This window comes from Danio rerio, chromosome 21 (assembly GCF_052040795.2).
Source record: "Danio rerio strain M-AB ecotype USA chromosome 21, GRCz13ab, whole genome shotgun sequence".
Taxonomy (NCBI): domain Eukaryota; kingdom Metazoa; phylum Chordata; class Actinopteri; order Cypriniformes; family Danionidae; genus Danio; species Danio rerio.
In genome coordinates this window covers 14,671,228-14,684,127 of record NC_141041.1, presented here as the reverse complement: position 1 = coordinate 14,684,127, position 12,900 = coordinate 14,671,228, and the positions used below count along the sequence as shown (strand labels likewise).

The following is a 12,900-nucleotide window of genomic DNA, read 5'->3' as shown; positions in this document are numbered from 1 at the left end:
TGCATTAAAAAATGGAATATAAGCAAATGTATTTAAACACAAACACACAAATACATCAATGTAACAGGTTGTGGAGGAATAAAACATTTTTTAATGTTCTTTATCATAAAATAATCATTAAAATGCATCACGTTTTACTTAAAATATCGCACACAGAGTTGGGTTTAACGTGTTACTGTATTCCAATTACATTTTTGAGGAACGCAATAATGTAACAAATTACATTTTACATTTGTGTCATTTGATCAGTTACTAAAGTCAATCTAATTGAGTTACTTACGTTACAAATATAGTTTTTAGAAGAAAAAAATGCTTAAATAATGTTTTCCGCTGCAGCATTAGTTTGTATGCATGTGCTTTTAAATAACTGGAGAACAAGAGCTGAAATGGCTACAGTCGAGAGCAGCTGCTTCTTCAAGTTGAAATACAGACATTACTTTGATTTCATTGACCGTAAGAACATTAATATTGCTGTGAAATACAGTCTCTAAATAATTTTGGACTACTTTAATCTCGACCAGCAACTTGTTCAAGCATTTGAATAAAAAGCATTCTATGACAATATTCATCACCAAGAGGAACACCCCGGCTCACCCAATTGAAAACCGGGAGTCATGTGACAAACACTGCAGTGCTTTTTCATACTATGGATGCCAATATTTACAGTTATCCAATTTTGTTCTAAATGTCAAAAAAGAAAAGAAAAAAAAAGACAAACAGGTTTGGAACTAGTGAATGATCAGAGAATTTTAAGGTTTGGGCGAACTGTCTCTTTAAGTCTTTTGAATATGTCAAGCTGCTATTATCAATCCATTATTTTTAGTGAATGTTAAATGATTGAAAGTGCTGCAGTTTATTTTGTATTTCTATAGGTATATTTTATGTTTTAAAAGTAGCTTCAAAGTAAAGTAATAAGTAATCTGATTCCTTTTTACATTGATTTATTAGTAGTGTAATCAAATTACAATTGTCCTGTAGTAATCAGTAATTTGTAATCTATTACTTTTTAAAGTAATTCACTCAAAACTAGTCGCGCATAGCTTTTATCATTGACAATTAGGGTTATTGTTGTGAATCACAACTGTAATTAAAACTACAATAATTAAATGTTTACTTTAACAACATTTTTTTTTACAATATTTAATTATTTTATTTCAGTTAGTTGCTGAGGTCTAAACCAAAGCTGAAATAAAATGTATATCCTGTATATATTAAAAAAGACTTTAAAAAAATTCAAAATGACTAAACCTTTAAAATTAAGAACACGACAAACATATACATTTCTAATGTTTATAAAAACCAAAATGGGAGATTGTACAAAAATAGTAAACTCATACAATAATAACACTGATATAATACTGAATATTTAGAAACCTTCCTTGTGCAGCAAAAAAGCACATTAAAATGATTTTCGAAGGCTATAAACATTCAGTCATCATTGGAAAAAATTACATTCATAAATATATTAAAATTCATTCATTCATTTTCTTTTCGGCTCAGTCCTTTTATTAATCAGGTGTCACCACAGCAGAATGAACCGCCAACTTATCCAGCATACGTTTTACACATCGGATGCCCTTCCAGCCAAAACCCATCACTGAGAACACAGATACACACCCAATCACACACATACACTACAGACAATTTAGCTGACCCACTTCACCTACAAAACATGTCTTGTGGGGGAAACCGGAGCACCCTGAGAAAACCCACGAGAACACTGGGAAATATATATTAAAATTCAAATTTTTTTTATTAATTGTAATTAAATTTTAGTTAGCTTTAATTAAATAAATGCAACGTTGACGAGCAGAGGAGCACATACAGACCCCAATTGTACAGCATTACACATGAAACCTAAAATGTTCAGCTGTCAACATAGGAATAAATTACATTGGGAAATATATAAAAATTCCAAATGGTTATTTTACAATTTTACTGTATTTTTAATTAAATAATTGCCACGTTGATGAGTAAAAAAAAACAAAAAAAAACAGACCCCAAACATATCACAAGACACCCAAACTAGTTCCTGTGATCGCTAACATCTGATCTGAGACGCTCTGACTGTTGGATTTGAGACGTCTGCGTCAGTCCTGTAGGGTCGGCCTTGACTTTGAGCTCGCTCCGTCTGTTCGGTGGCCTGATGAGTGTTTTATGACAGGAGCCCCGAGATTAAGCCCCGAGGACACATTCATGCTGCCCTTGGAACCGAATGTACGATAGCACTTCTATGGGGAGACGGGTTCAGCGTAAATCTCATTCGCCGTGCGTCATTGCCCGACAGGCCACCACCGTTCCTGAGAAATGCATTTATATGTGTTCTTGTGATTGACACACGGATGACTGACTCGTGTGAGTTTGTGAACATGTTGGGTGATCAACCGACAGAAATATGGCTAAATATGACGAGCTTTAGGAATGTTTTAGCATCAGGTTTGTGGCGTCCTCTTAATGTGGTGGTTACATTCTCGTCTTTATTAGTTCTAAAAAATTATTCATTGCATTTACTATTATTCTTTAAAGGTAAGTGGTTGCAAACAAGAAATATGGGCTGAATTTAAACAAATTAATTTAATTTTGTAATGTTCAGCTTAATTTGTTTGCTTAAATTCAGCCCATATGAATTGTTTGCAACCACTTACCTTAAAAAATGTAGTATATCCCATGAATATTTTTTTTTAAATGTATTGTATGTGTGAGCCAGAAGAGAAAACCTGTGTATATAAACTCATTCTTAAAGGGAAAGTTCACCCTTCGCTTCTCACACACCTGTTTGAGTTTCTTCTGCTTTAGAACACAAAAGAGAACATTGAAAAATGTTGAAAACCGGTAACCATTGACTTACATATTATTTGTTTATCCTACAAGTGACGTGAACATTTTTCTACTGTATCAATTCATGATTTGGTGACACAGTGGCTCAGTGGTTAGCACTGTTGCCGAGTCACAGCCAGAAGGTTTGACTCATTTTGTACTAGTTTTGGTGGTTTATAAGGACACAAATTTGTATAATGACATGGCCATAACTTACAAAGTTGAGGTGGTTTATGAGGGGATGCTCTGTGTCCTCATTATTCAAAACACTTAAACATAATAATTAAAAGGTTGGTGTAACGGTGGCTCAGTGGTTAGCACTGTCACCTCACAGCAAGTAGGTTGTTCGCGTGGGTTTCCTCCGGGTGCTCCGGTTTCCCTTATGACATGTTTTCAAAGACATGTGGTATAGTTGAATTGAATAAATTGCACATAGTGTATGTGTGTAAATCTGAGAGTTGTATCAATTCTGTTGTTTCCCAATTCTGGGTTCCAACTTTAAAGGCTATCCACTGCGTAAAACATATCGGTTCATTCCGCTGTGGCAACACCTGATGAATAAAGAGACTAAACCAAAGGAAAATGAATGAATGAATGAATTTATGATGTCAAGCAGGAAAATACGCTCTTTTTACACTTTGTAAAAACAAGCTTTAAAATATTTTTGTCAGTAAATCCAATAGATATCATTGTTTGATTGTTATTAAGTATATGTATTTTTATTTTTGTGTGTTTTTCAATTGTTGTTTAATATACAAAATTGTTAATAATTTTGCACCTTCACCATTAAAGGATTCTGTTTCTGACTACAAAAAACTAACTAGAGCTTCATCAAGAGGTGATTGAAGAATTTTAGAGAGTACTGATTTTGGTCATTCTGCTTTTTCTGTAAGAGTTGTTAATAATTAGGATAATTTACCAATTAACATTAAACAAAGTCTTACTTCAGCACAGTTCAAGCTGCATTTGAAATGCTGGTTAAACTGCATTAGGTGTGTGAGCATTAAGTGGGAGCTTATCGTTTAAATTTTTGATGTAATTTATTTTATTTTGATATTGTGTTGATGTTTTTGTTATGTGATTTGTATCTGTATTTGTATCCTGCCCAGGGGCTGCAGATGAAATTTAGCTAAGATCAGATGTGCTCCAACAAATTTTTTATCTGTTATCTTGTTTCTTTTGTTTATGTAAAGCACTTTGAATTGCCATTGTGAATGAAATGTGCTATTTAAATAAACTTGCCTTGTCTAAGTAGGTAAATCTGGGGGAGTTCTCTGACCATCTGTAGTAATGAATAAATTAAAAATCATTCAGGGCTGCACGGTAGCTCAGTGGTTAGTACTGTTGCCTTACAGCAAGAAGGTCGCTGGTTCAAGTCCCGGCTGGGCCACTTGGCATTTCTGTGTGGAGTTTGCATGTTCTCCCTGTGTTCATGTCGGTTTCCTCCGGGTGCTCCGGTTTCCCTCCACAATCCAAAGACATGCAGTATAAGTGAATTGAATAAACTAAATTGGCCATAGTGTATGAGTGTGAATGTGAGAGTGTATGGGCATCCGCTACATAAAACATATGCTGGAATAGTTGGCAGTCCATTCCGCTGTGGACCCCTGATGAATAAAGGGACTAAGATTTTGGAAACTGAATGAATGAATTAAAAAAATCATTCAAATCTGTTATGATTACCAAAAAAGAGAAAGTCATAAATATTTGTAACCACTTTAAAGTGAGTTAGATTTTATTTTAGGGTGAACTATACCTTCTGTGATGAGTTCACCAAAAAACCAAAGCTGTTAACATTTACTCACCCTGCACTACTTTTCCTGCTCTATATGTTTAATCTATAAATGCTTATTTTCTTTCTGTAAAATTCTGCCATTCATATTTTAAATATGTGCATATGACAGAACAAAGCTTTCAACTTTGGTTCCACTTTCTTTTTTCTGTTGAACAAAAAAGTATTTTGAAGAATGTATGGGTTATTTTATTTTTTATTTTTTTGAAAAAATATCATCTATCGACCATTTGTGGTTTCTGGGTGAACTGCCCCTTTAATCCCAGAAGGCTCTTAGAGCGGCACGTGGATGTTCAGATTTAACAGAGTTCTTTTGAAGGGTCTCGTTTGCCCTTGCAGTTGCCCGTGTGAGATTTATCCGGGGCCACAAAGACTGAGGCTGTCATTATCCCTAACTAACCTCCTCGAGTCCTAGGAGAGAGTGTGTGAAAGCGAGAGATGTGCGAGGGGGTGAAAAAAAAAGAGGATTATTAATGTCTGGGCTTATCATGTGCCAACAGCTGTTCCAGAAACTGAAGAACCTGATGAGGCCTTATTCTGTCACGTTTGAGTCACCGCTGGAGCTCTCCGCTCAGGGTGAGACCAAACTGCTGAAATCAGCTTATGCTCACACTCCTACACACTTACAAACACATGAATTGAAATCAAGTGTTTGTTAATGAAATGTATGGAAAATGTACATGTTTACTGATCTGCATACTGTACACTGCATGCTAAATTTTTCACCAACAATGTGAGTTCTGATTTTTAGGTACCTTTATGACATTCCAAACTTAAGCAAGCTTGTTTCCAACATGAAATAAAAATATATATATTGGTTTATTACATGGGAGAAACAAGCTGGCGAACAGCCATACAAACAAAATTGTACATCTTTTGTTGTTGTTGTTGTTGTTGCTTTTTTATATATATATTTTCTCATACATAGCTATTATTAAATCTAATGTACTGCATGTATAAAAATTTTTTTTATAGTTTTATTTATAGGTAGGTTTACTGTTTTTATCTTAGTGAGGTTTCAAGACTTGTATGACATGGCAACCAGTATGACAGATTTGTACTTTTATAATAAACTACACTCACTGGCCACTTTATTAGGAACACTTTACTGGTACCTGGTTGGATCCAGTTTTGCCCTCAGAACTGCCTTAATCCTTCATGGCATAGATTCAACAAGGTACTGGAAATATTCCACAGAGATTTAGGTCCATATGACCATGATAGCATCACACAGTTTTGACGCACACTGCAGATTTGACAGCTGCCCATCCATGATGCGAATCTCCCGTTCCACCACATCCCAAAGGTGCTCTATTGGATTGAATCTGGTGACTGTGGAGGCCATTTGAGTACAGTGAACTCATTGTCATGTGCAAGAAACCAGTCTGAGATGATGATGAATGGGATGACTGTTATGATAACTGTATGGCATGGTGTGTTATCCTGCTGGAGGTATCAGAAGATGGGTACCCTGTGGTCATAAAAGGATGGACAGCAACAATATTTAGGTAGGCTGTGGCTTTGACATGATGCGTTGGTACTAATGGACACAAAGTGTGCCAAGAAAATATCCCCCACACCATCTCCACCAGCCTGAACCATTGATACAAGGCAGGATGGATCCATGCTTTCATGGTGTTGATGCCAAATTCTGACCATACCATCCGAATGCCGCAGCAAAAATCAAGAGTTACTTTGAGTTACTGTTGCCTTTCTATCAGCTGGAACCAGTCTGGCTATTTTCTTCTTACATCTGGCATTAACAAGGCATTTGCGCCCACAGAACTGCCGCTCACTGGATATTTTCTCTTTTTCTGACCATTCTCTGTAAACGCTAGAAATGGTTGTGCGTGAAAATCCCAGTAGATCAGCAATTTCTCAAATACTCAGACGAGCTCATCTGGCATCGACAACCATGCCACATTCAAAGTCACTTCAATCACCTTTCTTCCCCATTCTGATGCTCGGTTTGAACTGCAGCAGATTGTCTTGACAATGTCTACATGCCTAAATGCATTGAGTTGCTGCTATTTGATTGGCTGATTAGAAACTTGCTTTAGCGAACAGTTGGATAGGTGTACCTAATAAAGTGACCGGTGAGTGTATATGTTTATAGCAATTCATTTTAGTGCAGTTTTACAACTAATTGTGACTAATTGCGTACAAAATAAGCATTTATATTTACATAATATATTTGCGTCTACTGTGTATATTATTATGTGTATGTAAATGTACACATATATACTGAAAAATAATTAGACATTAATATTTCTATATAATTTATGGTATATGTAATTATTTTATAAATAAATAAAAAAACTTTCATCCATATATATAATATTTAAATATCCACAGTACAAACAAGATTATTGTGTAAATGTGAACTTTTAATTCATCATTTTAAATCGAATTAATCGATTAAACAGCGCTAATCTATTTAACAACAGTTTCATTTTTTTTATCTTAATTTTCCCTACCTGTCCTGATCTGACATCCCCTCTATTCTCTGACTTTCAATTTTCTTTATCATTTCTTTCTCATCTACATTGTCTCTCACATCATGCTGTTTTCCAATTACCAGCAGAGCGAATCTGCGTGGAAGTGTCTGTTCATCACAGAAAGAGACGTGCTCTCATTGACATGTAGTTCAGAATCATATCTTCTTCTCTATTCTACCTCTCTTTTTCTTTTAGGCAAAGAAATGATTGAGATGTACTTCGACTTCCGCCTGTTTCGACTTTGGAAAACCCGACAGCACTCAAAACTCCTCGACTACGAAGATCTCTTGTGACCCCGCGCAGGTCTGCGTGTAGCATTCCGGGCAGGACGTCCCACTGTAAAACTCCATTCCACCAGCTTTCATTTCAGAAAACGGGAGGAAGAGGAAGACGAGTGGAAACGGACGCAGCCACTTTGCGTCTCAAGTCTTATTTCAGCTCGCCGTTGTGGATTTCAGCCACCTCTGGACGGTAACACACAAAAACAACTGACAAACGCTCCAAAATCCAAGACAAACCGGGATAGAGCAAAGGGAAGGTGTTCTTCTGAACTAGCTGTCAGTCTGTTGACTGTTTTTAAACTAACATATCGCCTACAGCTATTGATCACTAGCCAAAACAGTTGTGCTTTTGAACAAGTCCTGCGTGCAATATCGAGTCAAGCGTACCAACCAGAACCCACGGAAACCGTCATATACGAAATAACAACTAATATATTGGTATACATACAGGATAAACATCTCATGAGTATATAGAGTAGCTATAGTCATGCAAATAATCTAAATGTCAATGGTACAATGATGTACTTTTTCAATGTTTATTGTTGTGGTCTTTCTAATGAACTATTTGGAATAACTCAGGTTTTAGCCTTTACGAATATGTTAGATATTCCCTCCTTTATTCCAGTCATTTAGGTGGAAAGAATGTACATTTTGTCGACCTGCTTATATGTGATTGCTTCTGAGGTTTAGGGTTCTTCACGTTTTGACTTGCATCTCCTTATTACAGCAGCGGAAATAAGTACCGAACACGTCATGTTTTTTTCCTGGGAATAATATTTCTAAAGGAACTGTTGACTTGGAATTGAACCAGATTTTGGTAAAAACCCAAACAATACAAACATAAAAATAAAACAAAACAAAAAAAAAATCTGAACAATGAGTTATGTGTAATAACAATGGAATGACACAAGGAGAAAGTACTGAACTATTCAAATGTATTTAATACTTTTTATCAAAAGGCGTGTGATGGCGGCTTAAAGGTGCCTCTCATAAAATCTTGATGATTCTGTGGGTCTCGTCTATCAAATCTGATCTATTTTTCTATTTTTTTTTTTTTATCTATTTTCTATTGGATTCTAATCAGGTGATTGACTGGGCCATTCTACAGCTTGATTTTCTTTCTCTGAAAGCATTTTGAGAGTTTCCTTGGCTTGATCATTGTCTTGCTGAAATGTCCACCCTGTATTCATCTTCATCATTTTGATAATGTACAGTAGACATTGGACTGAAGCAGCTTAAATCCATTTACAATGAGGAAGGGCAGAGGGTAGCTGAAGAAAAACTGCAAGATTTCAGCTGCTGTCTGGACTTTCTACACCTCAGTTTCTTTATGTGTTCAATACTTTTTCCCTGTGTCATTTCAATGTATTACACATAACTTAATTTGTAAACTAGGTTAGTTTTATTTGCATATATGGATTTCTTTGGTTGTTGCCAACATATGAGGAAAATTTCAAGTCATTAGCATCTTTAGAAATGTTTTCAGAGAAAAATGGTAACATGTCAAATACTTATTTCCCCCACTGTAAATGCCGAAAACACATAGATCCATGTTGCAAACACAGTGCCCAAACTGAAAAATCGTGACTTACAGTCGTACAATAATAGAAACACTGACCTCAATATAGGCAGACGTCTTTGCCAGGTGCACCTGGAGCGTCAGCAGGATTACAGCGAGGTGTTACAGATTTGCTCAAATAAGCGCTTATGTCAGTGTGTTCATAATAATTAGGCTGTTTTCATGCTCGCTTTGATTGATGGTCTCAACCTGTCCTTCTTAAAACATAATATTTTGCTCCAGCACTTTCACTGTGTGTGAAACACATGTGGTACCAGTCAAAACATTACTCTGTTTTTAAAACATTAAAAACTATAGGGTCAGTAAAATAGGACTACTCCTTGTTTATGACCCAAAGACAAATAGAGCTATGGGATAAAAATTAGACCCCAAAAATTCTGTTTCTCTGAATTCATGATTTCCAGTTATGTTTTTGAGTTAAATGCATTGTTTTATTATGTAAACTAATGATTGAATTTCTTGTAAAATAAAAATGTTTACTGTTTTCTGGTCAAGTAAATATTGTATCTGAGAACATCTGAGACTTTTTAAAATAATCCAAAACCTTTGAACAGTTCACTGAAGGCAAAAGTATTAGCCCTTTTGTGAAAGTGTATTTATTTCCGAAGTGCTGTTTAACTGAGAAAGTGCATTTTCACAATATTTGTTGTTTTGTTTTTTCTTCTGTAGAAAGTGATTTGTTTTAAATCATTTGAATATTTTTATTTTTCACAAAATAATTTAATGTGAAATAAAAGCATTTTCATTTTGTTCATATTTTCATTTTATGAATATCATTAGCCCCTTAAGTAAATGTTTTTATTTCCAATTGGACACAGAACAAACCACTGTTGTCCAATGACATGCCTAAATAACCTAACTTCCCTAATTAACCCAATTAGCCCGGGTAATGCCGCGGTCACACTTAAATTTGTGCATATGAAAAGAGGCTAGATTAAACAAAATGATTAGACATTTAAAAAAGCGAGCGATTGGTCCATATTTTAAATTTCTGTCCAGAGAGGTCATGTTTCAATCTTCGATTGGTCTCACGCACATACCTGATGCAATTTTGCAGGTCAGAGTTCACCAAGCTTGAACTTTCAAATGCAGCGAACTGCAAAACTTGTCGCACGAGCTTGCGTTTCTGGTCTGACGCTTTCGCATGCATATGAATGTAAGTCTATGGGTCGAAAAGTCCAATGTGACGACAGATTAAGCCTTTTAATAGAATATCTAGTAAAATATCAAGTATATCTTCTTTATATCAATATATAGTATATCTTCTCTCCTTTAAACAGCACTGAGGAAATTTTTCATAAAGAATGAAAATTTTACAGGCAGTATGGTGGTGCAGTGGGTAGCTGTTGTTGCCTCACAGTAAGAAGGTTGCTGGTTCAAGCCTCGGCTGGGTCAGTTGCCATTTCTGTGTTGAATTTGCATGTTCTCCCCGTGTTGGCGTGGGTTTCCCCCACAAGCCCAAAGACGTGCTAAAGGTGAATTGGATAAGCTAAATTGTCCTTAGTGTATGTGTGTGAATGAGTGTATGGGTGTTTCCCAGTCATGGGTTGCAGCTGGAAGAGCATCGTTGCGTAAAATATATGATGGATAAGTTGGCGGTTCATTCCGCTGTGGCGACCCCTGATTATTAAAGGGACTAAGCCGAAAAGAAAATGAATGAATTTTTGACAGGAGAGCTAATAATTTTGTCTTCGACTGCATGTACATATATATGTCGCCAATAGTTTTTCATACTCACCAAAGAGACTAAATAAAATCTAACTTACTCATTTTTTTAACTTGGGAGTGTTTTCATGATGTCAAAATCTCCCTGACCAAATATATCGACTCTAGTATGAAAACAGCCTTATTTTTCCCTTCATTTACTCAAAGCCATTGGTGCGGTGGTGTCATGAGCGGCCATTTTTCTGAAGGTCACTGTTGCCTGAGGGGGCAGGATGGTATTTGATGGCCATATACTGTATGGATAATAGAATGATGCAGACCGTTTAACTGCGGCCTGCAGGTGTAAAACTCTATGCATTCTTCTTCTTCCATTAGTAGCTTTGAGCAACTCTGGAGTTGTTTTTTTCCATGTGTATCTTTATGAATGTTCTAATGTACTCAGCTAATAAGCCATGAACTCTTTCATAAGCTGCTCAGACTGACGCTTCGTTGATGTAAATGACTTCAGGCACTCATGATAAACTTCCAGCTGGTTGAGCGATGGATTTTTCTTTTGTCTTGTTTTTTTAATGCTCCAACAATGCTAATTGGCTGCTCCCTTGGTATTGTTTAGGCAATCTTACACTTAACTGATAGACAGAATGAAGTTTTGCCCCATGGAAATAAGTGAAAGAGTCAGTACAAGCATTGCTTGTCAGAAGAAATGCCTGTACCTTGTCAAGATGTGCATTATGTGGAATCTCATTTGATTTAGAGGCAATTTAAAATGAGACACAACTAAATATAAGGGTTTGTTATGCAGAAAAGTATAAAGGCCACCGTATATTTAAGGCAAAATTGTCATTTTGAACAAAATTAGCTAAATTTTATTTTAATTATATTTCAATATCTCATTTTTACTAATAAAAGTTGCAGTATTGGAATCTAATATTATTGGATGCCATATTTAACGTCTCATTACAATATTTGATGGTAAATTAGGGATACAAAATATATACAAATGGCCATATCCGTATCAACCAATAATGTTTATTTTTTAATATCATCATTATTAGTCAGGTAAAAAAAATTAAGCAAATTAAAATGAAAGTAAGGATTATTCATCATTAGTCATTTCTCACCCTAAAAAAGGGGGGGAAAGAAAGATCTAGATGTTTCCTTGCTGTTTTCTATAGTTTAGATTTTAAAATAAGATCAGTTTTCCACTATTCATTCGATTTCAAGACTGAGATCAGAACTTATTTTCATTAAACTATAGTATATATCAGCTATCGGTTAACAAAATGTAAATGTTCCTGCATTTGTGCTAAATTTTAACTTTCATTTTGAGTAAACTTTGTAGTAGTTAGGATGATTTTAAGGGTCCAGGCAAACACTACACTTCGCTTAAGTCAATAATGGACGTGAGCTGCTGACTCTGGGATGCTGGGTTGCTGCTGGAAGGGCATCTGCTGTGTAAAACATATGCTGGAATAGTTGACGGTTCATTCCACTGTGGCTTAGCCTAAAGGGAATGAATGAATGAATGAATAAACGAACATGAATTCCTAAAATTGAAACTAATATTATAAAAACTAATTAGAAATGTTTTCACAAAATAAAAACTAAACTAAAACCAACAAAACCGTCAGTTAAACGAACTAAAACCAAACTGAAATTTACAGTAAACTTAAAAAAGGCTTCAAAATAAAAATAATAAAAAATTCAAATAATAAAAATTCAAAAATAAAATAAATCTATAATAACCTTGGTTAGCAAAGTTTTGTCTGACTTCAGAAAAATATTTAGCAAGGCATCTAAAACCCCATTTTCCAGTGAATGCACATCTTGACAGCATACGTGTGCTACAAAGACACATCAGCCATTCACGACTTCATGGTGATCTAATATGGCGGATATGCAGAAAATCTAGCTATGATAACCTTTAATTAGTCTCCTGTTCCACTCAGAGTGTGTCCGGATATCAAATACAGTAGGGTTTTTACCACAGGGGCAATTGCTCCTCGGCAGCCGCTCGCTCGCTTCTCCTAAAGGGCTGCACCCCGGCCAGAAAACAGGCTGCAAATGAATTGGACCGATTCTCTAGCAATTTCAGTCATTATGGGGCCATCTGTGACTCACAGTAGGTGTCAGGGATCCTGGCATGTCAGAGAGAAAGAGAGAAAATCCACATTCACTACAGACGGCAACATCACGCTAGTAGGAACATTCAGTGCTGAGAGCGAATGTCCAAAATGAGCAGAACGCATCAAACGGAGGGCATTTAAA

At 35.7% G+C, this 12,900-nt stretch overlaps 1 protein-coding gene and 1 long non-coding RNA gene across 13 annotated transcripts in view; one reads left to right on the top strand and one right to left on the bottom strand.

Annotated features, from left to right (window-relative positions):
* Positions 1–12,350, top strand: part of nsmfa (NMDA receptor synaptonuclear signaling and neuronal migration factor a) — a 78,938-nt gene extending 66,588 nt beyond the window's left edge. For 9 of the 11 annotated variants that reach the window (XM_087300915.1, XM_087300910.1, XM_087300914.1 and 6 more), the window contains 2 exons: positions 5,110–5,185; positions 7,303–12,350. In XM_087300915.1, coding sequence (XP_087157041.1) covers positions 5,110–5,185; positions 7,303–7,400 — 174 coding nt within the window. In that variant the 3' untranslated portion in view covers positions 7,401–12,350. The remainder of the gene's footprint in view (positions 1–5,109; positions 5,186–7,302) is intronic. The other 2 variants (XM_087300918.1, XM_087300917.1) reach the window with 1 other exon arrangement.
* Positions 1–12,900, bottom strand: part of LOC141379820 (uncharacterized) — a 62,612-nt gene that overhangs the window by 40,372 nt on the left and 9,340 nt on the right. For both annotated transcript variants that reach the window (XR_015520070.1, XR_015520069.1), the window contains exon 3: positions 12,618–12,770. This is a non-coding gene — a long non-coding RNA (uncharacterized LOC141379820). The remainder of the gene's footprint in view (positions 1–12,617; positions 12,771–12,900) is intronic.